Source organism: Aphelocoma coerulescens (assembly GCF_041296385.1).
Source record: "Aphelocoma coerulescens isolate FSJ_1873_10779 chromosome Z unlocalized genomic scaffold, UR_Acoe_1.0 ChrZ, whole genome shotgun sequence".
NCBI lineage: Eukaryota > Metazoa > Chordata > Aves > Passeriformes > Corvidae > Aphelocoma > Aphelocoma coerulescens.
In genome coordinates, this window is record NW_027184085.1 from 46,449,926 (window position 1) to 46,477,077 (window position 27,152).

The 27,152-nt window shown below is 41.7% G+C and overlaps 1 protein-coding gene across 2 annotated transcripts in view; it reads right to left on the bottom strand.

Moving 5' to 3' along the window:
- Positions 1-27,152, bottom strand: part of CPLX1 (complexin 1) — a 111,247-nt gene that overhangs the window by 43,071 nt on the left and 41,024 nt on the right. For both annotated transcript variants that reach the window (XM_069002027.1, XM_069002029.1), the window contains exon 3: positions 410-585. In XM_069002027.1, coding sequence (XP_068858128.1) covers positions 410-585 — 176 coding nt within the window. The remainder of the gene's footprint in view (positions 1-409; positions 586-27,152) is intronic.

A 27,152-nucleotide genomic window follows, 5' to 3' on the forward strand; every position in this document is an offset into this window, starting at 1 on the left:
TTGGAATCAATACAGAAGATAGTTGCACCATACCTCTCAGAAACTCACTGAATTATGACTCTTATCACAAACCACAAACGCAAGCTTGGAAAGCATCCTCAAAGGGATAAGGAAGCCTCTAACACTTAATATAATGTGAGCATTTAATAGATGATGAGAAAAATGGATGGATTTCTCGCCTCACCTTCACCCTCTATTTCAACTTTGCACTGCTTTGCTGTGTGGGAGGTGTGTTTGAACAGGGACAGGGCTTGAGGAAGAGTGCACAAAATCCGAAATTTCAGTGTGGCAGAGTAGTTACCTGGTTCTATCCAGGTGCCTAGGGAACTAGTTACAAATCAGCTGATAAAAGGTTTTCCTCATCAGGCATTACGAGTCGACCAGTGTGTGTTGAAAGCCAGATACCTACCTTATCTCGAATCCCTTGTCTCATAACTTCTCTTTCAGCCTCCATCTTGGCATATTTGGCTTTCCTCTCTTCCTCTTGTTGCCGAAGGGCTTCCTGTCGTTCCTCTTCTTTCTTAGCAGCATCTGGGTCTTTCTCCTCATCCCCACCCAGCATCTTTCCCATGTCTTTGGTAGCCCCTAGAGAAAGCACAAGAGAAAATCAGCCCTGTAGGAATGTGGTGAAAACCCCTAGGATGACAGCTCTCTCCTTCCCCACGCTCAGGGCCATTTCTTTCTGCATCTGGAAAGGCTTCTTCTTTCACTGAGGAGGCAGCACACTCTCCCCCAAGGCAGGAGGTGGACAAAGCACTCAACCTGACCAGGTAAGTTACCTGACACTGGTGGGAGAAGCACAGCAGCACAAGGAAGACACTACATCTGCAGGTTTGTATGATGGCACCACAGTTTGTTTGCAGTCCTGAAAAGGATAAGCTGCCATCCACACCATTTTTTCATTTTATCAGCTCAGCCAAATGGCTGAAGATTGATTTTGAAAGGTCATTAATGTAATAGGCAGGTAATACATCCAGAACAAAATGACACCAGGGCGGGGAAAGGCATTTGAAATCTTGATTGCAGGGATGAGTAATCACAGTCTTAATTGTTGTTAGAAATACACATCCCATGACAGGTAGGACCACATGGCATTACTGAACAGTTGGAGTTGATGAATTCTAGGCTCCTACTGTGGATCGGAAGGAAGCAGCAGCTCTGCATGTCTCTTATCTGTTCTTCTATACCAATGTCTGTTAGTACATAGGTGGGATCCTCTCTTTGTCTTGTTCTCTCTCTACTGCTGAATACACACTGTTCCCAAATTTTCAGTCCCTGTGTGTTCCTGAGCCAGTTTTTTGTTTTTATGCAAAGCCCTTGCACAACCATGCAAATGAAGAGATTTCTTGCATGCCCCTTTATCCCCAAAGAGCTGCATAAACCCATTTACCCTGTATTTCAGAGACATTTTCATTAGCAAGTGACTGTCAATCATCCAGCCAGGGAGAAAAAAAATTGCTGAAAAAAGGGGAAGAGCATGTACTGTGATACAGCATCATCAGGGCACTGGAGGGCTGCAGCAGGATCAAGTCTGGTTACATGGATAAAGTAAAAACACATACCCTTTGGAAGCAGTGTTGGACCTTGCCTGTAGCAGGAAAACATTCTGAATCTTTTACTTAAAGAGATTCTTTCACCTGGAAAAACACTGTAGGTCCTTAGATGCTGAGTCAGGACACCTCTACATTGGCTCACTGATGGCTGAGATTTAACTGAATTAATCTGGGACAGCCTTGTTCTAACACAACAGTCCCAAGTATACATATTCAACATCTTATTTTGCATAAAGCAAAGATTTCTTGCCTTTGCAAGTCTTGGGCTGGAAGGAGATACTATCAAAGACCTACCAAATAATTGTTTGTTAGCCTTATCAAAGGCTAAGTGAAGGAGAGAGGTTCTCACAACTCCTTATAAATTACCCTTATTAATTACTCTTCAGTGTCTCAACACTGCTTGAGGACCGTGTTTGCTCTTTCTTTCCACATAGTTCTTGGGATAGTGATTGTGAAACCTCGGTCCTTAAAGGAAGAAGCCTCTGCAACCTGTCAGAATGATTCCTCCTGAATTGCCCCAGTGTTGGCACTTATCAGATTAACTATTGCTTCCAATAACCACCAAGGAATTTGTAAAGAGGTAAGCAGATCACTTTTCTCTCCACATTTCTTTTCCAGGTTAAGTATTTTCCCAGAACTCTAAACTGAAAGCAACCCTGAATAAAAACACCCTCCAACCCACCCACCCCCAAAATGTGACAGAGAAATGCCCCCTTTACATCTCCCACACAGAAGCATGGGGATACTGGTAATTTTAAGCCTTACAAGATCTGGTTGTAATACACAGGAGTTTTTTTGCCAGGTGGGAAATAAAAATAGTAAACATGACTGTCTCCATTCAGCTGCCTAACCGCAAACCTCTTGAAACTTCCATTGTTAGGAAATCTGTGGCTTAAAACAAAAAGACACCTAGGGACCCCAAACAAACCCCACCTGGAATATTCATGGTCCCTGTCTACTGTCAGCCTTCCTCTACTACCATTTTGCATCCTTCATTGCAGGATCAGAGTAGTACAGAAATTCTTGCATATTGACAGAAAATTTACCCAGACCATCTGGTGATTTCTTTCCCATAGTGGAAGGAAGGCTAACTGAAATTTTAAGTAAGCTAAAATTTCATAGCAAGTGAAAAGGAAACACAGCCTAGTTGGGTCACGTATCCATACTGCAGGAACTTCTCTAAGCAGCTTTATTGTGCATACATCATTGATCACAAATCTCACTAACACCTTTAATTTCTGGGTCCCCCCCAACATATCTCCATTGATGATCAAACTAATTTGGGTTCAATAATCTATCAAGTTTATTTCCTTTTATCTTCTCTCCAGTTAGAGCTATGCAGACAGTATAATACTCTAGTTACTTAGGAAACAGAATTCAGCAGCAAAAAAAGATTATTTTTTTTCCTCTAAGCACTACTTCTAGGCTATCATTAAGCTATAATGTCAGCTCAGCTCATCACATAAGAAGTGAAATTGCATAACTTTCTTTTATTTCTTAGACAAGACCAAGATTTTAAATACTTAAGGCATTTTGTTCTGCAGCCATTCAGCATACAGGACACTTAAAAGAACATGAATGTAGTTTCAGGATCCTCCTAGATTTTCTTAATTCACCTCTGATTTGAAAGTCACCTTCTAAATGTGCAAAATGCTGCACTGTGGTATCATTGTTAAATAATTGGAAGGAAACTTATCATGAGAACCAAAAATTTACACTACATTTTAACTAAGGAGTCCTGCGTTACTTTTACAAAAGCTTTTTTTCCATCTTCTTTGTTATTCATCTAAACTGTACACTTCGTTGTTAACATTCCCTGGATAACAGCTTCTGGTTTTAGCAGTTCAGCAGCAAAGGTTCCAGAGAATTCATCTCCATGTAACTGAGGTGCCTCAGTAATGGGCAAAAGCAGAAAGAAAGAGAAGTTGTTCTGTCCTTAAGCCCACTTTTGAAGTTTCCAAGAAAACAGAGGAAGGACACACTTACTGAATCTGTCCATATGATAAACCTGGGGGTTTTTGTCTTTGTCTTTTTGTCTTTCACACCCCAACCATGACATATACCTTGGCACAAAGAGAAGTCAGAGACTGCCACACTATTCACTAATCAGTAAGAAGTTTCAATCAACATTATTTCTAACATCTTTAGACAAGGCTACAGAAAGAAAACAGAAATGGCTAAAGCTCCAGGACAACATGTGCCATCTGTCATCTTTCTAGCTACAAACAGGCCTGCCCTCAAAGGACAAAAACCTTCCATATGGAAAACCATCCCAGAAGTGCTGTGTTTCAAAAACAAGTGGCATGGCAGTTATTTCAAAGTAACAGTAATTCCCTTAATCCATATGAGCTAAACAGCTAAACCATCAGATGTTAAGCCAAATACTACAGGTGCACTCCAATATAATGTGCTGGTTTTGGCCAAGGCAGAGTTAATTTTCTTCACAGAGACTTCATGTGGGTTGCATTTTGGATTTGTGCTGAATAGAATGATGATAGACATGTTTTTGTTAATGCTGAGCAGGGCTCACACAGAGAAAAGGTCTTTTCTGCTTTTTGTACTGCCACACTGGCAAAGAAGCTGGGGGTGAATGAAAAATTTGGAGGGGACATGGCCAGGACAGGTGACCCAAACTGACCAAAGGGATATTCCAGAACAGTATTTAAAGCTGGGTGCAAGAAGGAGGAAGGAAGGAAGGAACATCTGAGTGATGTCGTTTGTTTTCCTAAGTCACTGTGAGGCATGAGGGGGCTCTGCTGTCCTGGAAATGCAAAACACCTGCCTGCTCATGGGAACCAGTGAACTAATTCCTTGTTTTGCATTGCTTGCATGTACGGCTTTTGCCTTTATCGCAAACCCACAAGTTTTCTAGTTGGATGGGGGAGCAAGAGAGCAGTTGCAGAGTGCTTGATTGCTGACTGGGGTTAAAACACAACATATGCTTTCGTATGAGTTTTGCTGGGTTAAATTGTCATTATGCATCTCAAAAAGAGTAATATGGTTGTCCAGGTATGTGTGGGAGACATTCCTCAGTGAAACAGCTGAAAAGCAGGTCATCTGGAAAAGGTCATTTGGAAAGCAGTTTTACAGTAAAGGCCTTGGGGTTGTGGTGGACAACAAGCTGACCATGAGCTCACGATGTGTCCTTGCAGCAGAGAAGGTTAAAAGTTTTCTGGGCTGCATTAGGAACACTGTTGTCAAGAGGTTGAAGGATCCTTCCCATCTGCTCAGCCCTTTGGTGACCAAGTTTGGAGCGATGTGCCCAGTTCTGGGCTTCAGGATACAAAAGAGAGATGGTGCTACCAGAGTGAGACAGCAAAGAAGTGAGACAGCCATCAAGATATTTAAGATACTCGAAGATCTTTGATACAAGAAGAGCCTGAGAGATCAGGGACTGCTTAGCCTGGAGAAGAGAAGGTTCAAGGGGTTTCAGTAGTATGTGTAAACACTCAACAAAACGGAATGAATACGAGGGAGTCAGACTAGTACCCAGTGACAGGAGAAGAGATAATGTGTACAAACTCAAGTACAGAGAATAAAATTTAAATCTAAGAAAAAAATAAATTGAGTTGCAGAAAGTCACTTTGGAGTCTCCATCTGTAGAGACATAAAAAAATTCATGAGCCACAGCCCTGAGCAACCTGCTGTAGGTAACCCTGTTTGAGAATGAGATTGGACTAGACAACGCTTATAGATGAGCACCAACCTCAGATATTGTGTGACTCTCTGAGACCTCACAAGTAAGTGGTTTAAATAACATCTGAAAGTGACTGAAGTTAATTTTGCAAGGAAAATGGTGAAGAGTACATGCCCAAACATATCCTGCATCTGAAGAAACATAAATTCTTAATGGCCAGACCTCTGTTACAGAAGTACCACCAACTATGATCAAGCCCCTCAAAAGCTGACTGACATCAATCCAGCTTTCACGCATAAAATATAAACTCACAAATCAACTTGCAACAGCAGCACTGAATTTGCCACTTGATAAAAAAATGTCCTAAATATGGAAGGCAAAGTTGTGTGCTGGAAAAGCTACAGGGTTAGGATTATTAATGATGACTTAAGTAGAAATAGGAACATCTTACGCCTTTTTAATTAATTAAAGAATGATGGAAATCTGCACACACCATTGTTTCAGGCAAGGTAATTACATGAAATCAAAAGCTTTTCCTTTGAACAAATCTCATTTCATACTGTAGACAAGCAACACCCAAACCTGTCTTTCAAAATGCCTGCGTGTGTGTATGCTTAGATCAGAGAATAGTACAGAAGTTGTCCCTCTCAATCGCAGGTTTCAGAGGAAACAGCAAGAGGTATACCTGAAACAGGCATGCGCTGAGGGAATTCTACAGGGGTTTTTTTTAGAAGTACTATTTGTGGCTGAGCCATATTTAGACTGGACAGGACGACTGATTCCTCAGAGTCTCTAAATCACAGTATGTCTCTTTAGCACATCATCCAAACATAAGGAGATAATCATCAAGTACTGTTCTGGAGCAGGAATGGGTCACTCATTTTTGCAGAATCACTTCAGAACCTGAACTAAAGTACTTTTCACTGATATCAATGAAGATCATCAAGACCATGATATACAGCTTATGTCTGAAAAAACAACCAAAACATCTGACCTCCTCCTGCTACAGTTTCAATAAAAATGAAACAGCCGTTCAGGAGGGTATTGTTTAACATTCAGAAGTGGTACTTCCATGAATAAAAAACCATGTTTATATATTAGTACTGCACAGCTCCAAAGGAACCATCACAAATTATTAATTAACTGTAACTAATATACCTGCTGAAATGGATTAGTGATTCCTTATGCAAACAAAGAACTTAAGCCAAGTTCACTTGAGGAGCTCATTTGAGAAATCCCAATATCATGGAGAATGCTATTTTCTGGTCTTTTTGGTAATGTAGGGATCTCTGATAAGAATCATTAACGTTGTGTTAAATGAAGAAACTCTCAATGAAATTCAAAGCTCAGAGTAGACATGAATAGCTCTCTCTGCTTACTTTTCCTAATCCGCTCAGCACAAATCTTACAAAATAGGACACATTTGTATGCGCCTGTGCTTCCTGGGAAAATCTATGAGTTGATGTTTATTTCCAGGTCAGTGAGAAGCCTATCTGCTTCAGCATTAACTTTTCTGTGATATGGGAAAGATACTGGAAGGATTCAGTGAGGTTCATTTAAACATATCCAGTGATGAGCCATGGGTCCTGTGCAAGTTACACAGTGTCAGAAGAAAAAGGAGTAAGAGGAAGGAGTAGAAAAGGAGCACTGAAAGCTTAGTTCACTTTGTTTATAAATTAACACCAGTAAAAAACCATCTGCTACTGAGGACCTTCGCTGCAGCCACTCCCCCTCCCCAGACTCAGCTTTCTCTCTCTGGTGTTCTACTTCAGTCTTTCTCTCTCCCTCTGAATCCAACCCAGACAAACTGTACTGCCAAACAAAACTGTTTTTCTTGCAGGGAAACTGGAAAGCTGAGCAAATTCTCTCTAAAGGTACATGAGATATTTAAGGATATTTGGAGGTATTTAGAACTCTAACTATTTTGAAACATCACCACTATGGTAATGTTTCACTTGCAGACACCAAGGTAGACTTTAAGGGCTGACACTGAAAGACCTTTTTCCAGCTTGGTACAGAGCCATATGGAGGCACTTTGAATTTTCTAGAAATTATTTTTCCCACATTATTTGAAGTAGTAGTAGGTTGTAACACGTGCAAGACCTATGTTTCACTCTGCAGATGGGTATTGAAGCCAAAAAGTGAATGAGGGAGATAGCCACATTAACAGAAAAATGTTTTTCTTACCTTAAAAGCTGTTGAATAGTCTTCTTTTGCAGACAATGGAAAGCACATTTTTTAGAGCAAGACTTTGCCATCCTCATTAAAATAATTTTTTAGCTAAAATCTTAGTCTCCATGTTTTTATCTCTGCAAAGTCTCCACCTCTGCACAGTGACAGCTGCATAAGACAGTACACTACTTGCACACAAACCAACATCAATCTCCTGGTACCTGTACATTTGTGCAACAAATCAATAAATCCCTTTCCTATTGTCACCTTCTAGCTTACAACCAGCAATTCATGTTTGTAAGTGAATTCTTCACTTAGTATGTTATTTATTTCTTTGCACTGGTGTCACATCCTTTTAATACAACTTTAACTAAAATAATAAAGTTCCCTATGAAATTTATGTGGAGACATCATTTTCAGGTGGCATTCATTTGACCGCATTTTAGACCTCCAGTCACGATATCCTGGACCTTTGGAGCTCTCTTATTTTTCATGGAATCATAGGATCATTTAGGTTGGAAAAGACATTTAAGAACATCAATTCCAACTGTCAACACTGACAAGTCCACCAACAACCATGTCCCTAAGTGCCATGTCTGCACATATTTTAAATGCCTCCAGGGATGCTGATCCTACCACTTCATTGTTACAGTCTGCTCCAACATTCCAGAGAATCCTTCTGGTGGCAAAAGTTTTCCTCATATCCAATCCAAACCTCCACTGGAACAACTTGAGGCCATTTCCTCTTGTCCTGTCCCTTGCTACCTGGGAGAAGAGACCAACACTCACCTGGCTACACCCTCCTTTCAGGCTGTTGTAGAGAGATAAGGTCATCCCTGAGCCTCCTCTTCTCCAGGCTAAACAACCCCAGCTCCGTCGGCCACTCCTGATCAGACTTGTGCTCCACACCCTTCACCAGCTCCATTGCTGGTCTCTGGACATGCTCCAGCATCTGAATGTCCTTCTTGTAGTGAGTGGCTCATAATTGGACACAGCACTCAAGGTGTGGCCTCACCAGTGCCTCACCAAGCACAGGGGAACAATCCCTACCCTGGTCCTGCTGGCCACACTATTGCTGACACAGCCAGGTGCCACTGGCCTTCTTGGCCACCTGGGCACACTGCTGGCTCATGTTCAGCTGCTGCCAATCAGCAGCCCCAGGTCCTTCTCTGCTGGGCAGCTTTCCTTGCCACACTCTGCCTCCAGCCTGTAGCACTGCATGGTGTTGTTGAGACACAACAGCAGGACCTAGCACTTTGCCCGTCACTTGTTATTGACGTTTTTTAATTGCCCATCACAATTTCCATTTCGTAACAAACTAGAAACCACCACTGGGCTGATACGTATCTGTCACTGAAAAATGATCCTATAGGTGTTTTACCAGGTTGAGGCAGGTACTGCATTTTATATTCAGATTCTGAAAGATGTCAAACACTCTTGATGGCCTGTCAGTTGCAACTCATTTGTATTCATCAGAGTTAGCATCTTTCTCGTACTCTGCCATGCACTTTCAATTTAATATAGTTAATATCTCTGAGGAGTGAAATTTTCACTTCAGTTCATCCATTAGCTTGCAAACCACTTCTGCTGAAAAAAAAACCAACAAAAAAAAACCCAAAAAAATCACCAAAAAACAAAAACAAGCACACTTCCTAGCTGAAAACATTAATATTCTCTGATGGCCTCATTCATTCTCTTTCTGCTCTGTGACCTTTCATGAAACCTACAAGGCAGCATGAACAATTATTTTCTGATACACAAGTGTATGCCAAATAACTATAAATATCATATGACACCATTTCATGTTGAGAACTACAAGATGGTGGTGCATGATGAGATGATTGACACAAACATACAACACAAGTGTGCAAAGGCAGAAGCTGCGGAAAGGTTATAAGCTACCTCTGGCTTGGGCAGGGTAAGGCTTTGCAGAAGAAGGAAACCTAGTTGAAGTTCCATACATAAACACATCTCACACTCTGCATGAGACTGGTTTCATTTTCATCTGACTGCCACATTCTGCAATACTCAAACCATGCTGAAGCACTTCTGACACTGCCTTTGAAGATACAAGGGCCGTTAGGACAAGCTACTTCTTCAGTCACTCATAAAAGTAATAATTGGATTGATTGGAAACAGATTGTCTAGAAATGTAATGAGTTCACATAAGCAAGTCCTGTTGAAGATGAAAACAGAAAACTGGATGAAAGAATAGAATTTTCAAACATAGTTTTATATTCCAGTTTTGTTATGCAAGGTTTTGCTTCCGTGTGGATATGTGTTTAAGTAGCACATCTGTAACTCCAAACTTGTCATACAAGGAAACACCTGATGATGCACATGCAAAGGTCAGTTTTAGGAGTGCCAATGTGTCTAGGTCAGCCTGACCCAAAAATGTGCCTTGGGCTGGGGGCACATCATCAGAAAAATGCAGTGGACCACCTTGATGGCTCAGATCCCTCTAAGGGTAGAAGTTAGGCTTTCACTCACACATACTTCACACAGATATTTTAACAAACAGGTACCGTGAAGGAGCACTCTCCCTCCCCCATTCCACACTGATGCCTGTGTCCACCGCAGAAGAGAACCAGATTGTAAGTCTTCAAGACCCTGCAGCTGTGCAAGGAGGGGCCTGGAGGGGGTATCTTTGCTCCTGAGACCAACACGCACAGCAGGCAGGTCCCTGAGACTCCTTTTACCTTCCTCCTGCCATTTAAATCCTGCTGCAAGGAAGCAAGAGAAAAAAGCAAAAAGCTGGAAACAAAAGCAATCATCAGTCTTCGGTACCCAGCACTAAGAGAATATTCAACCACTGTGCCCCCACTGGCTACAGGCAGCTTGCACAGGAAGAGAAATGACAATGATGCAGACATAATGGGGGTACCAGACTGAGCTTCCAGCTGAAGAGTGCAAACCTGACTCCTCTTTTGGAGGGATCATTACTACTCCAAGATACCTGGAAGGGCACAGTCTTTTACTTATGCTGCAAAGTCTGTGCAACCCTAGTTAAAAAGCACTCTGCCTTGCTTTCAGGCACATTGTATAAATACGTTTCTAGATGCACTACATGAAAACAGCAATCCACACACTGTTCTTTAGAACTACTACACAAATCTTTTCCCTAAAAGACAAGATGATGCTTTTTATTACTTGGTAAGGAGTTAAGAGACAACTTAATATTAAGAAGATTTACAGCAGTTAAGATAAGTTTCTGTTACTGCCTCTATTCCAGAGCTGCTGCATGCACCTTTGGGAGGCACTCCCATTTCTCCTTCTCAGGAATTTTGTTGATCTTCATTGTTTGCATTGTAAAGCCTCTGGATGCAGGCAATTTTGAGCCAGATCTACACCTGGAAGGGTGCAGTCCTATTTTCAGGGGAACACTCCATGCAGCCCCACAACCATAAGGCAGGAACAACTTCCTGTATAACATAAATGCAAGGGCTTCTGTTCCTTTTTTGATCAATAATCCCTGGCAAATGCTTGTCTTGTCCTCCTGACCCCTATGACCCAGCTAGGATTTAGCTGGAAATAATCTCTGCACAGGTTCCCTTTCTAGTTCATGGAGGTCTACTCCAGCTAGTCACAGATCTTGGGATGAGATTCTTCAGGCCAAGTGGAAGCATCTCCTTTAGGAGGAGAATTCTCCTCTGGACTTGCTTGCCTGGGATCTACTGATGGAGAAATGAACGTTGGCATCTTGTTCACATGAGCCCACCTGCATTGCAGCATTCTGGCATTAGTCACATGCAGCTTGTAGTTCCAGAAGAAAAAAAGGGAACTGGAAAGCAGATCTGCTTGCCACAATATTTATTTGCCTGTGATTTATGATTGTTCCAGCCCTGCTTTCCTGCTTCAGAGAAATTATTCACTTTGGCACAGAAAGAACAGCTGAATTAAAAAAAAAAAATTGCTAACTGTGTAAATCTCTGCTGCTCTAGCAGATTTCCTAAATTCATCCTGGTGACAGATTCCAGACCTTCTCTGTTGCCTTGGAAAATGATGGGCTTCTCCATGGTTTCTGACTGACAAGGATGATGAGTCTATGCAGAAAGCCAAGAAACATCAGTCTGTAAGATAATCCTGCTGACTGGAATCTTCCCATTGCTTTAAAGAAAGGCTAACAGAGACTGGAGCAACACTATACAACAGTAACTTTGGTGGCATATATAGTACATATACATAGAATATTTCTCCATTGGCAGCTGGTGCAAACCTATCTAAAGACAGCTGTGAGACCGAGGAAGTCAAGAAGAATATGACTTCTCTCTGGTGGGAAGTGAGTCACCTATCTCTGCTGCCATGGAGGGGCATTAAATGCTGCTCCTATATGGACTTCCAAGTTCCAGATTACTCATGTTATAACTGGGGCAGGGGTGGAGGAGGATGTGGACTAGATGACCTTTTAAAGGTCCCTTCCAACAAACTATTCTATGATTTCTTACCAGATATCTTCAAAATATTACATTAGCACCAAAGACAGATGAATTTGTTAAATAATACTAAGAGCAAGAAAACCTTTTTTATAACATTTTAAAAAAATAAATTAAATAAAGCAAGTAAAGCAGAAGACCAGACACATTAGCAAGATATTACAGCTGCCTCAGTTGCTTCCTCAGGGACTTGGGTGGGAGATTGCAAACTGTTTCCTTAATCCCCCACAGATTTTCTAAGAAGGCATGTCTCCTTGAAATAGACTGAAGTACTGGCAGGAAGAAAGGACACGGCATTAGGGCACTGGGACTAGCTACAAGCTAAACAATCACTGAAATACAACATCCTCACACAGCGAAGTTCTAAAGAGACTGCAGTCAAATCTTCCAAGAATCTTCATTAACTTTTCCCCATATAGTTGAGTTCTTATGATGCAATGTCATTGGGAACTTCTACATAGCAGCAAGAGATGTTTAAACAGCTCAAGTAGAGCTTAGCTGGTAGAACTACTTACATAACAGAAAAGGTAGGAACTCCTTAGAAATAATTGCTTCACCTTCACTTATTTTCTTAATATACTTCAAGAAATGTGAATGCTTGGTTGTGGAGGGCTGTGAGCCCTTGGCACAAGAGCCCTCTGCACTCCCTTGGAGGAGAGAGGCCTGACGCCAAGACGACTTTCCCCAGAGATAAGCAACCTTCCTCGGGTCATGGTGACGAAGTGAACCACCCCCACAAACAACCATATTGTTTCTATATGGTAATCGCCTGTACCCAGTTGGCTGGTTGGTTTCTACCCCACCCCCTGCCTTTCCCATAAAAGGCCCCTGTTTCTGCCCCTGGCTGGGGAGTGTTTGTTCCTGGCTTTGTTTTCACAATAAGAGCTATCTCTGTGGAATAGCCAAACGAGGCTCCTGTCTCTCTGTCCCCGAGTTCTGCTGAGCTGATTCACAAGAGCTGGAATCACTTGTAGCTGAGAAATCGCTACACTTGCTGAAATCACCTGTCGCTCAGGGAAGTTGCTAAAGCCTCTGGAAAAGCCTTTCCCTGGCAGGACGCTTTTTCTAGGAAGGTCGCAACACACCGGCCCCCTGCCCCCTGAAGGAGATCCTTGCTAACAGCAGCATGGCAATATGCTGCTGCTGTGGTGCTTCTTGGTAGCTACTGTGATTTCAGCAGGATGATTCTACAACAGAGACAAACGCTCTTTGGGATGGGCTTTTACTCAAGTTAGGAGTTTGTAAGTCTGATATTATTGAATAGAATCAAGTTTTCCTTGAAGAAATGTTAACATAATTTCTGTCAGTGATCTGTCATGTTTTCTCAAGTCTGAGGGCCAGTAGGCAGGCTGTGAGTGGAGGAGACAGGGTTTTCCTAAGAAACTGTGGAACTTCCACAGTGAAGAAGTAACCAGTGATTGCAGACACATTGTGCCCATAAAGAACTCTTTAAATTTGTGTTGCTCTCAGCAGTTTCTTCGTACGCCCACAGATAGAAACATAACATACACACATACACACACACACACACACACAAATATTGTATCTGCTAGCCAGAGTAGTTCTCTCTCCTCTCTCTGTAGCTTGGGTTATTTCAGTTCTATGTGGGAGTTCCAGCCAGGATGCAGCACTGATGGAACAGACAAATCTATCTGGAAGAAAAAATTAGAGACTAAATGTCTAAGCGTGCCTCCAGGACTTTCAGAAGAGAAGCTATCAAAAAGCCATTACCTTCCTCTAATTAAAAACAAAAACAAAAAAAACCAACAAACAAAATACTTCAGAGATGTGACTTCTTCTCAAATCACTCGTTTTGTAACCACCACAGGCTTATTAACAGATTTGATATCACATGATATCATTGAAGATTCTTTGTCAATGCCACTTAGTGGACTATTTTCAGAAAGCTGCAAAAATGAAAAAAGTACCCAAAAATAGGAGAAGAAGCAGTGCTGGAGTACTTGATCCCTTGTAAGTTCAACGCTTTCAAGAGATCTGAGATGTCAAAACTCTGACATGAGAAGAAAATAACTGAAGTCACTTTCAGTCTAAGACTTACAGGTTTATTTGAAACAAAGTAAGAAAAATCAATGGCAAGGCAGTCATTAATGTATTACATTGTTTCATATTCTAAGAGACTGGATATGCAAACAAAGTTGAAAATACTTTTTTAAAAATAGAGAATAAAAAATAAAACAAGAGAAATAACTTACAGGAAAGGTCTGCTGCCCTGTTGATCATGCTTCAAGAATGATAATTAGGTAAGATGTGTAAGGTCCTTTTCAAAGCTGCCATAGTTTGGTTATTCTGTGGTGGTTGTCTCTCACCTACAAACCTTAAAATCTTTGTCCTGGCAAGATGCCAATTCTGTATGAAACGTCTGATCTGCATAAACTTCCATACATAAGTTGCCTTCACAAGCATGTAGCTAAAGAGTGTCAGAATGTGAATCCCTATGCCTCTGGAGCCAGGAAACACAGGTCCCATATTTGCCTGTGGCTATTATCTCTTTTCATATACACCAGACTGTGGTTTAGCCTTTAGTGTTGATTAACACAACCCTGAGCTCCACATCATTATCTTCCCCTCTGTGAAGGTGACTTCACACTATTTTCATTCCTGGCAAATGCTTTTCAAGGATCTCATTATGCAGTTTGCAATTCGGGCCTTTGAACACCTCAACAAAAAAACTACCTCATAGACTGTGAGTAGTAAATTTAATCTGACACCCAGAAAATCCATCTCTCAGGACTAACAAAGTCCTTTTCCTTCAAACATCTGGAAAGAGCAAGAAACATCTTCTGTTCCCAAAACAATGCATGTATCACTTCTGTTGCACATGTTCGTGCCTTGTAGGTAAGCCTTCTCTTTCACTCCAACATTTGTTATTCTGGGTCGTGAAGACCCCTGTGGGTAACACCTTCAACACAAAAGCTGCTCTTTCTTTTTACATGGACAGAAACAGATTTGTGAGACAGTTCCCCAGCTAGGCTTCATCATTTGTTGACAAGTCTAAGGCCACTCCAGCTATCTAACATTATTGAAGTCTGTGCTTCAGCTTTGCTCTTGGTACCTCTTAAATACCCTGGTGTCTTCTTCAGTCTGCATCAGAGTGGGAACTGCACAATCCATTTTGAATATGCAGATATCAGTACAAATATTCTGAAAGGAAGATAGGTAAATTTTCTTGCAGAATTTTACAGTAATTTGCTTCAGGAGACAAAAGCCCCACCGTGCTGCTGAACAGTCAGGGAGCAAAGACCTCTTGCAAGTCACCTTGTAGCCTTGATTGAACAAGATGTGCTTGTTCTATTTTCAGACTTCCATTAGTATCTCTTTCTTTCACCCTTTTTAATATATAGGCCATGCCTGCTATTGATCCATGCACTTTTCAGCATAGTATGGAGTTACCTCAGTCTATAGAATTACTCAGAAAAGCTCAAGGGATCAGAAGATAATTGAGCAAGAAAAATAATTGATGCAATTTCTGTACTTTTTACTTTTTACTTCAGGAGAGTCAAAAGAAAATGTAAGGGCACGAAACACTTTTGAAACAGAAGAAAATCATTTTTGAAAACTTTTCTATAAAAGACTTTAAACTGTTGCCTAATTTGAGATTTCACATCCTCATTTAGGGATGAAAGATGACAAAAACAAGATTTCACAAGCTCGCATTTCTATATTAACCTCGGCTCATAGAATATTACATAAATGAAAAGATAACAATAGAGTCCTAAGGCAAAAAAATATTTTTATGTATGCCTATCTAGTGAAAAGGACAAGGGAAGAGTTGTGTAAGACTGTTGCTCTTACTCCTTAAATTCATCTGGATTTACATGGAGAAAGCTTTCTATGTAAGCAACACAGATGCATTCACCCTGCAATCATTACTTGTATGAGTATCACTTCTCCTGTGCTCCAGAGGAAGTACTGCAAATGATGGCCAGGGCTGCTCAGACAGCTATAGATCAAGCAAACCCTTCTTTTTCCTTTGGGAAATGTTGTCTATTGTTGTAAGACTACTGAGCCCATTCTCCAGACACACTCTGTCCCTCTTGTTTCCTGAATGGAAGGTACAGCAGCAGCGTGTAGAGCAGTCCTCCACAATTTTCTCTTTTCAAGCCACAGCCACATCTGTTGCCTTATCTGAGCAACAGAAAAGTCAGGGTTTGAAAGAGTCTCTGAGGGAACAGCCATGCCCAAAAACTTGATAGTACACTGTGGTATATGTAGGGCAGGAAGTATCACGTATAGTTCTAAATACCCAAACATCAAATCCAGCACAATCAAGAAGGATTATATCCTGTCCTTCTTTAAGCATTTTAAGGTGGGGGCAGCAGAATCCCTCAGATCCATGAAGAAAGGACAACCATATTCATTTGGTGTATAAAATGACTGCTTCGTAATCTGAGTTTCCCATATCATGCTAAAAAGCTGCATTTTTTTCTTGTGGTAACTAGATATTCTATTCAGGCACAGTCTTTTCATTGGTCCTTTGTATTCACAGATTCACATCTGAATTACTACCAAAACAATTGTTTTACAAATGTGCAGTATTCAGTGGTTTGTCAAGCAGCTTAACCATGTCATGGAAGCATCACAGCAGGGTCCCTTACCTAGAGCAAAGACGACTATCAAATTAGCTTTTTCCTTTTTTTTTCACAGTCCATCCTCTATGGACTATATTGAATGTAAATATGACTTAATATGTCTTTACTGCCAAAATGGAACCAGAAATAGTGTAATTCAGAATTAAGAATGGACTAATTGGAAGATAACATGATACTTTGGCAAGAGCTTACCCTGAATGGAAAATTCTGCAGCCCTGAGTTTGGTCCTGTTTGACATTTCTGTCACCTGTCCTCTAGACTCAGGAAGAATCCACACACAGAGCAGTGGTTACACTGACCTCTGTTTGCTGTGACTCTGAGCACTGCAGTATTAGCAGCTGGCAAGAGGAGAGAATACTGTCATCAAATACTGTCAGGACAGTATTTCTGGTGGCTGCAGAGCTTCTCCTGTATCTGCCCTAGATGTGTGCTCCCAATAGTAACAGTTGAACTTGAATTAACCCAGATGAGACATATTCAGGGTAGGTCCTCCAACACACTACTTTCCAAGCTCTTGGTAAAGTTAGTAGTGCTGCTCAACGCAGGCATTTCCAGCCAGCTGGGCTCCCACTGGCCACCCAAGACTTCCAAGAGAGAGCAAGAAAATACCAGAGCATTTCAACACATCTGTGCTTATCCACAGAGTCATCAGCATCCAGAACGAGAGTGTTCTGTACACTGTTAGTGCTGTCCTTCCCTACCCCAGGCCAAGAGAAAAAAACAACTGGATTTTTAATATCTACTTAATATGATAGAATGTGGAACTACCATCTCATAAAAACCCCTCATTGCTGGAGGGTCTACAGCTATTACACTACCTTGCTATTCTCCATGTCCAGAAGCCTTGAGACCCAAGGGAGCACAAGGACCAATTATAAAGCTTTCATAACCAAACAAGAAAAGCTGAAACAGAGGGACCCAGGCCCTCAGGCTTCAACTGGGAGGGACTGGTATGAACTTCACTGTCAGCAGTGCAGTATTGCCACACTTCCACAGTGAAACCCAGTGCTGACAAACTCAATGCTTCATCTGCTATGAGGAAAATTGTTCAGGGTTAATTTCTTTGTACTCTTAGTACTTGCTCTGGAATCAAAGGTCACTGGAGCAAGGCTGACATGACAGCACAATCAGAATCCTTTCAAGGCTATAGCTTGTTTGCTGTTTGAAATATACTCCAACATGTAGCCTGCTGTACTTGCTGACATGTAGTGCTGTAATCACACACACAGACATATGCAGAGGAAAGGAGGGAAAAGCACAATTAAAAGCTTTGCATAAAGGAACAAATACTGGTCACTCCAATAGCCAATTAAATACATTTAGGATCCTCATTTACAACCCAGAGCTGCAGGGATAGGGAGGGATATGAAAAGGACAATTTCAGCATTGAGATATTTAATCAATGCTCTCCAGAAGAATCAGGAGGAGGGACTGTAATTTTCAATCGTCTGCGATCACAACTGCAACTGGATTCAACCTCATTTTTGCAGACAGATGGGCTGCAGTACTGAAAAGCTGCCCATTTTTTCCTGTGAAAAGCCAAGAGCTTACCATTCACTCTGTGCTTTGGGGAAAAAGTGATTTGGAATGGGAGAATGAATGAGAATTAAGGCATTTGTGTTAGAGTCCTTAAGAAACAAAAAAAAAAACCAACAAAAAAAAGATGTTACAATTCTATTAAAATTTCCAGAAGCTGAGGCACATCGTATTTTCCAGTGCCCCATCAAGATATGATTTTTTTTGTTGCCATTTATTTCCCAAATTGAAAGCAAGCTGTGGGTATTTTTGTGAGTATTTTACATTGTTGCTACGTGACATGGATACTTTTTTTGGTATTTGGAAGTTTCAAATGGGCTGCTACCATCAAAACACTTTGACATACCAAGTCTGTTCTACCAGAAAGATCCTTCAGTAAGTAAAATGCTTGCTTCCATTTCTATCCCAGATGGGAAAAAATTCCTTCAGGCCACAGGAATGGACTCTGTCAAGGGAAGGAACATGCTGACATCACTTTCACAGATGAACTGAGTGCTGCAACAAAAGTCTCTTACTAGAAACTGAACTACTCCTTCCTGTCCCTCAAACACACCCACTTCTAACGGGATTATTTTGTCCTTCTTGTTCAGGAAGCAACTGTATCCAATACTAAGGAATTAAAATGTGAGGAAAATGTAATGACAGCCTGACTTTACATAGCTAAAATGGACTTCATGTCTTCAGAGCAATTAAGAATAATCATCTAGCTTTCGCTTTCCTATTTCACATATATGAACTTGAATTTGTGGATGTAGATAAATGAGCTCTAAACCATGTAATAGTCAAATAACTGTTAGTGAAGGTGAAAAATAGAGCTGAAGAGAATATTATCCTTTAGCATGTGGAGCATGTTATATATTGGCTTATGAGTTTAAGAAAATAAACATACTGCTCAAGGTCATGAGCTCTTTGGTTACAGACATTCAAATTAAGCATTTGGATACTTATTTCTGCTAGTAATTTAAGTGCACAAGCAACACAGTTACTCAGGAAAAGGGTCTGGAAGATAATAACCCAAATAACAAGTAATGTCTATCATAATTTTGTTTTGCCTTGAGAGTTAACACTTTCTCTGTTACAAAAGGAATGTGCTTCTATCAAACAAGAAGCTTTGAAATAACTAGATCAACAAGATATCCAAGAATACTTCAGGTTTTTGGAATTCAATACATAGACTAACGCTGTACTTCAACGCAAAATTGAAGGTCACAATACAAATTAAAATGAAGTTAAGAATGCCGTAATAATTTGTAGCAGGACAAGGAGATCATTCCAAGCTCATCATCAAACATTTTATTTATCCATAAAAAGATACTTTATACTTGAACAGAAAAAGATAAGTTGCTTATTACTCATTACTTCATTCTTTTGCAAGAACATGGATGTATCTTCTTTAATCCTGTGAAGTCCAGAAGTTTGAAAAAAGTTCTATTTTTTAAAGAAATCCCATGATGTAAGCCTACCATTTCAATAGGCTGCATTTTACCTCATCAGTGTTTTTCCATCAGCAATTGTCAAACTTTAGCTGTGAGGGTTCATGTGTGATGTACAGTGTGCTGTCTATATGGAATACAACGAGCAATAATCCTTCATCTCCCCATCTGCTCAGTGACAGAATTACAGGGCACCCCACTGGTCATGCTTTGTCAAACACTGACACAAGTACTTCCAATTTGAATTGCAAATTTTGTGGAGCTATTTATCTAATACAAACTCTCCTCAAAGAGGCATTTACAGTTATTGGACTGTTATTTCCCTTGAAGAGGGAAGAAGGGAAGTATATAGATTCAGGATTTTTCTATTCTGTATTTTATTTCAGCATTTTCTTATGTTCCAGGTTTTAACTTAGTGCATGTGTGTGACGTTTGCCTATGAACATAGTTTGTACTAAATGCTGCTCCACAGTGTAGCTGAGATATATGGATGCAGAAAAATTTGCCATGAAAGAGTCTGGTGCCCAAAATCTTCTTTTTTTTTTTCTTGAAGCAGATAAAGAGTGTCTTGCCAGACTAAAAGTTTCTGCTGTCATTCATCAAATTTTACACACTGGTTGATATTTTGCCTTCAGTCACAGGATTGGATAAATTCCCAATTCATTCCTCTTACTCCATTCTTGCATTGTAATCCCAAATGTCCCTGTGCAAATCTTTTCAGAACTTTCCTGAAGACTGGGATCTACAATAGGCCACCTGATCAAGGGGAGCTGTGGGGATCTGTTAATCCAGTGCTTTTCCTATTTCACATGTTCCCCCTGTTCCCTCCCTAGCCCTGGCCACTCCCTCGGTTTCTCCCTATTTGCTCCTGTACCCCAACCCCGCCCAGGGACTGCCCTTGGGCCGCTGACAAAACCACCCAACACCCAGACCACGCTCTCTACCTCTGAACATCACAGGGACAAGATGTGATTAAAGTCATCTCAGACCCTCATGAGAGACCCTTCTCTACCTTCTTTACCACCACTGTGTTGTAACGCTGCTGGCTGCCAGAGCCAGATCGCGGGGCTGTCCGAAATGGACTCTGGGATGAGACCGATCACATGGCCCTAGGAAACCCTCACTGAGCTGTCAGGCAGCAGCAGCCTGCTAGGCAGAGTCCAGCGGTTACAACAGGGAGCCTGTCAAAAAAGCCTTCTTGCTTCAGATACAGGAAGTATAATGCTTGCAAGCTCTCATCCTGATGAGGGATTTCCACCACCTGGACCTCTGCTGGGAAGGCAGCTCAGCTGGCTGCAAGAAACCCAGGAGACTCCTGGAGTATGTGGAAGAGAACTTCCTGGTCCAGGTATCAGACCAGCCAGCCAGAGGTAAGGCGTTCCTGGTCCTGTGCACTGTTCCAGTGCAGAGGAGCTCATTAAAGGGATTGTGGTTGGAAGCAGCTGGGGATGTAGTGGTCACACCCTGGCTGAGTTCAGGATCTCAAGGATTGTAAGCCAGCAAAGAGAAACTCTGGACCCTAAAATTTGGAAGAGTGAAGTTCCAGATACTTAAAGGGTTAGTGGATGAGATGGCCTGGGAAAGTTTCCTTAGGGACAGAGGAGCTGATTAGAGCTGGCAACTCTTCAAAGACACTTTTCTTAGAGCACAAGAGCTCTTCATTCCAGTGTGTAGGAAATAGAGCATGGCAGGCTGGAAACTGGCATGGCTGAGCAAGGATTTGCTCCTCAAACTGAGGAGTAAGAAGGAAATGTACACCCACTGGAAGCAGGGACAGATGACACAAGGAGAGTAAAAGGATACGTTTTGAATGTGTAGGAATGGGCTCAGAAAAGCCAAGGCAACACTGGAACAGGACTTGCAAAGGGATAAGTATGCAGATCAGAAAAGAAAGGCCAAGGAGAGTGTACCTCCACTGATGTACAGGAAGGGTGAACTGGTGACAACTGATAGGCTGAGGTAATCAATGAGTTCTTTGCTTCAGTCTTCACATGTAGTCAGGCTTCCCACTTCTCTCAAATCCCAGATCCTCTGAGTGGGTGTAGCGGGGAGGGAAGTCCCTCCCACTATAAGCAAAGAGCAGGTTCAGAATCACTTCATGAAGCTACATAGCCACAAGTCTATAGAACTTGATGACATACATGAGGAAACTGGCTGATGTTGTTGCCAAGCCATTCCACCTCAAATCTGACAAGTCATGGTGGTCAGGCAAAGACCCCAGTCACTGGAGTAAGGAATATATTTCCCATTTTTAAAAAGGGAAGACAGGAAAATCCAGGGAATTACAGATGGGTGAGCATCATATTTGTGCCAGGGAAGATCATAAAGCAGATCCTCCCTGAGCATATGCTAAGACATATAAAAGACCAGAAAGTGAGTTCAGACAGCCAACATACCTTTACTGTAGGCAAATTGTACCTGACCGATCTGGAGACCTTCTATGATGGAGGTTGGTGTGATGTCAGTGGTTGACAAGGGAAAAACGACAAATGTCACCTACCTAGATTTTGGTAAGGACTTTGACACAGTCCCACATCACATCCTTATCTCCAGATTGGAGAGACATGGATTTGATAGATACTAATCAGTGGATAAGGAATTGGCTGGATGGATGCAGCCAGAGAGTTGTGGTCAATGGCTCTATGTCCAGGCGGAAGCTGGTGACAAGTGATGTCCATCAGGGCTCTCCTGGGACCAGTGCTCTTCAATATCCTCATCAATGGCACAGACAGTGGGATTGAGTGCATCCTCAGCAGGTTTGGAGATGACACAAAGCTGAGCAGTACAGCTGACACAACAGAAGGATGGGATGCCATCCAGAGGGATCCAGACAAACTTGAGAATTGGGCCCATGAACTTCATGAAGGTCAAGTCCAAGTGCCATGTGCTGCACCTGGGTCAGCAATCCCAGACATAAATACAGACTGGGAGATGAACTCACTGAGCGCAGCCCTGAGGAAAAGACTTGGGAGTTCTTGTGCAGTACTTTTAAGGGGCTTATAAAAGAGTACCGAGAGGGACTTTTTATACGGGCCCATAAGGGGCAATTAAACTGAAAATTTTAAACTGACATAGGGCAGTTTTAGATTAGGTGCTAGGAAGAAATCCTTTACTGTGCCGGTGGTGAGGCACTGGCACAGGTTACCAGCAAGAAGATACAGATGCCCCACCTCTGACTGTGTTCCAGTTTAGGTTGAATGGGGTCCTGAGCAACCTGACGTAGTGAATGGTGTCCTTGCATGTGGCAGGGGGTTGGAACTAGAGGATCTTTAAGGTCCCTTCCAAACCTAACCATTCTATGATTTTATGGATGGGAACTTGTGACAGAAGAAATTGCTGTATTGAGGACACCAACATCCTTGGAACCACAGCTTGCACTATTTGCTTCACAATATGTGAAGCTGAACATAAAACCAGACCATTTTTCAAAAGCCTCAAGAATCCCATAGCAATTAAGGCCTTTTCAAAAAGCAATCCTCTTTTCTGTGTACAGACAACATACATATTGCTAGGACTCATTATGTTCTGCCATTAATTGCTGTCCCTTCTTATTCCTACCAGAAGTTATCTACCTAAAGTCTAAACCCAACCATGGGGCTGTGATCCATGGTGACTGTGAAACCAAACTGGCCAATCTGATTTGTCTGTGAAGTCTCCAGTGTCAATGAAGCAGATGAATGAAACTTTTCTGAGCCTTTAATATATTCAGCTGTACAAGGAATCTTGCCATGAAATACACACTGGTATAAAGGTGTTTCCAATCCACTGTTAATTGATTCCAGGCCAGGAAAAGACCAGGTTAAATGAGTATAAGGCATTTTGATACAAAGCCTGATTATGTCTTTGAATGCAGTCATGATATCAGCACAATTATGTAAATATATAATTAGGTAATTATACTGGTATACTTTCATATTCATCTAGCAATTTTTATTTGAGACCACACTGCCAAGAGTACTGGGACTATACAAAATACAGTTGCCTAATAATAGACTCTGAGTTACCCCATTGTATAGTCCAGGCTACAATAATAAGAGACTCTAGCTTAGTGTTAAATGACTACTCTCGCAGTTACTGTAGATAGATACAGCAACTTCCCGCTGACCCAGGTACCGCAAACACCATTAACAGCCACAAAAGAATGTCAAATTATTCCATAAGACTGCCCCATAATGGAGCATCCAGTCTCAGTATCAGTGGCACTGCAGACCATTCCCAGTAGTATATTTTTTCCAGCTCCACCTAGATCATTAAGAACTATCAAGAAAAGATTTTTCACAACTAGCTTTGTCCTTATTCCTGCCAGGCTAACCAAGGAGAAAACTTATAATCTGCTCCAAAATGGAAATATCACCAACAAAACATTTAAATCTATCTGTACAATGCTAAGGTTTGTAGAGACAGTCTCTCACAGGGGGCTTTTGTTTAGTGAAACTGGGAAAACAGACATCAGAAGGACCAAGATTCTTGTGATGTACTGGGACAATCTTTAGAAGAAGCAGTGCAGCTTGCTAGCCTATTCAGGCCAGAGCAAGTATTCAGGCTAGGGAAAGTCTGACTCATGCTGAAACGAAAGTTGTAACAAAAACAGTGAAGAGACCCTTACTGACTTCAGCGCATGGTGGAACATACTGCATCTGTGAACACTATTAAAACTACAGATTTCCTAATCACAAGAAGCCTAGTGCTTACAGTGTCTTATCACCTGAAAGGGATTCTGATAGGTACTAAAAGTGCTAACTTCTGCCACAATTTTTGGGTTAGACTAAAGCTGCCAGTATTGAACATTTCCTCTAACTCTTTGGAGACCTCAGTGCCTCCTGCCTTGGGAACAATTATCCCTTCAAAGTCCCCCAGACCACTTATTACTCACCACAGTACAAGATAACCATCAAACTAACACATAACATAGAACTTAGAGAAAGAGTTTCTTTTAACTAGTTTCTAGGTTACCACAGCACACATGCCCTGTACTCTTCTGTCTTTTGCTTTTCATAGGAACATAGAACACCAGGTTGAAAGTAACCTCAAATATCATTTGGTCCAAAACTTGCTTGACAAAAGCACAGGCTAGACAAGATGGGCCAGCACCCCATCAAGATGACTCTTAAAAGTCACCAGTTCTGTGGTATCCACCACTGTCCTGGGGAAATTACTGCAATCACTGATTTTCTTGTGAAAAATTTTCCTCTTGTGGCCAATTGTAATCTTGTACCCTTCTCCATCTTTTCCATGAGATTCATTGTAGAAAGGGAGTCTTCATCTTCTTTGCAGTCACACTTTAAATACTGGAACCTGGTGTTAAGATCTCCCCTAAGCCTTCTTTCCTCAACGAGGAACAAACCCAGACCTCTCATCTGCTCCTGATATAATGGGTTCCTCTGTCCTTGTTATCCTTCTCTGGACCCTCTCCAGTCCATTCATAATTTTTTTCTTAGAATCATAGAATTATTAAGGTTGATAAAGATCTTTAAGATCATCAACTCCAACTACTAACCTAACGCTGCCAAGTCCACCAACAACCATGTCCCTAAGTGTCACATCCACATGTCTTTTAAATACCTTCAGGGATTCTGACTTCACCATTTCACTGGTCTGATGCAATGCTTGAGAACCCTTCTGGTGGCAAAAGTTTTCCTCATATCCAATCTAAACCTCCACTGGAACAACTTGAGGCCATTTCCTCTTGTCCTGTCCCTTGCTACCTGGGAGAAGAGACCAACACTCACCTGGCTACACCCTCCTTTCAGGCTGTTGTAGAGAGATAAGGTCATCCTTGAGCCTCCTTTTCTCCAGGCTAAACAACCCCAGCTCTGTCGGCCACTCCTGATCGGACTTGTGCGCCACACCCTTCACCAGCTCCCTTGCCATGAACATGCTCCAGTCCCTCAATGTCCTTCTTGTAGTGAGGGGCTCATAACTGGACACAGCACTCAAGGTGTGGCCTCACCAGTCCGAGTACAGGGGGACAATCCGTGCCCTGGTCCTGCTGGCCACACTATTGCTGACACAGGCCAGGATAACCTTGGCCTTCTTGGCCACCTGGGCACACTGCTGGCTCATATTTAGCCAGCTGTCTACCAGCACCCCAGGTCCTTTACAGCTGGGTCACTTTTCAGCTCCCAGCCTGTATTGCTGCCCAGGGTTGTTGTGACCTGAGAGCAGGACCCTCATACAAATGGTCTCAGCACTGCCCAGAACTCTTTGCACAGGTTTCCTACTCTCAAGCAGATCAGCACTATTCTTATGTTCATCTCATTTGCTGCTGGCAAAACACAAAAAGTCTTGAACATCTTCTGAGCTTGACATATTGACTCTATTTGTCACTTACTGACACATCTCAAAATGTTTTTGTTCTTAACAAATTCAGGATAAATCACAGCCTTCCTTCATGCCCAAATTGTGAAATGAAGGGATTTTCTGCCCAATTTTTTTTTTTTTTTTACTAATCATCAGTTCTAAAACATTACATTCAGGTGACAAGCTCCACCAGGCTTTCTGCTGATCTCCTTGCAATATCAGCTTGTTTTTTCTCCCTCTGTCATTTTTCTCGTCCATAATATAAAACATGAACAAGGTCTAAGAGAGACTTGACAAGAGCTTTATTTACAATGCAGGTAAGGTAAGATTTGTATGCAGCCATCAGAGAAATCTACTCCGAATATTAATCTGATGTTGCTAAAAAATAATTTATTGGTACAGCAGCTTTCATATTAAGCTCAAAAAATCCATGCAATGAACTTGTTGACATTTATAACTCTAAATTAATTCTCATAATAACTTGAAATATAACCCTCTTTCTGGGTTTCAGGCTGCGTTCAGGGTATCAGTCAACAAACGGCAGTGGCCTGGTGCACCCTGACCTTCCACTAGCTGGGCTGTTGCTCACAATATGTCAAACACAGCTTTTTTCACAGAGCCCCTTGCTTGCATCAACATTTCTAGCCTTTCTTGTATACTCCTTCAGGTACCTTAAAAAATGTCTGGTCTAAGTCTACTGTTGATTGTCATGTAGTATAAAGGATAAGCAAGGAAAGGAGACCCCTTCTTCCACATTTGCATGGACTGTCCCATCTTACTGCTAGCCCAAACCATAGAAAGCTGCTAATATATACTGTCATACTGGTCAAGAACACATTTTTTTTCTAATGTTGCACAGAGGTGAACAAGAAGACACGAGAGGATGGGGAATGCTTATCTGCTGTCCCATTCTGACCATGCTGGAAGTACTGTCTCATTTTAAATGAGGCTTGTGTATTCACAGTTTAAATTTGAATACAGAATTCAGTTGTCTTCACCACAAAGCACAGGCAGGCCCTTGAATACATTTCTACCCTTGAGAAGAATGCTAGGCCTATTCTCATTATCAAGTACATAGTCCATCCTATCTCATCACTAGAGAGTGATCATTTTGCTGCTTCCCCCAAATCTCCAAGGAGACATTGGGAGGTAGAGTCCAGGCTCCCCATCTTTCCTAGGCTGGGCAACCAGTTCACTCCACCAACAGCAAGATGAACATGTCAATATGGAACACAAAATTTGAGCCTTCTGTTACAGGCTTCTCTATGCACCTTTCCCAGATTATGTGTGTCCTGGGTTGAGGTGTATTCTATTACCATCCTCATGAGCTGCTGAAATCAGGTGGGACAGTGTTTCCTTGCCTCCTCTTCCCAGACTATCTTTCTGTTAATGGCCCATCATTGTCCTGCTGCATAACTCAGAGATAACTCCCTCTGGACTATCTTCTGTTAATGAGCCTAATCAACACTTGGCCTCAT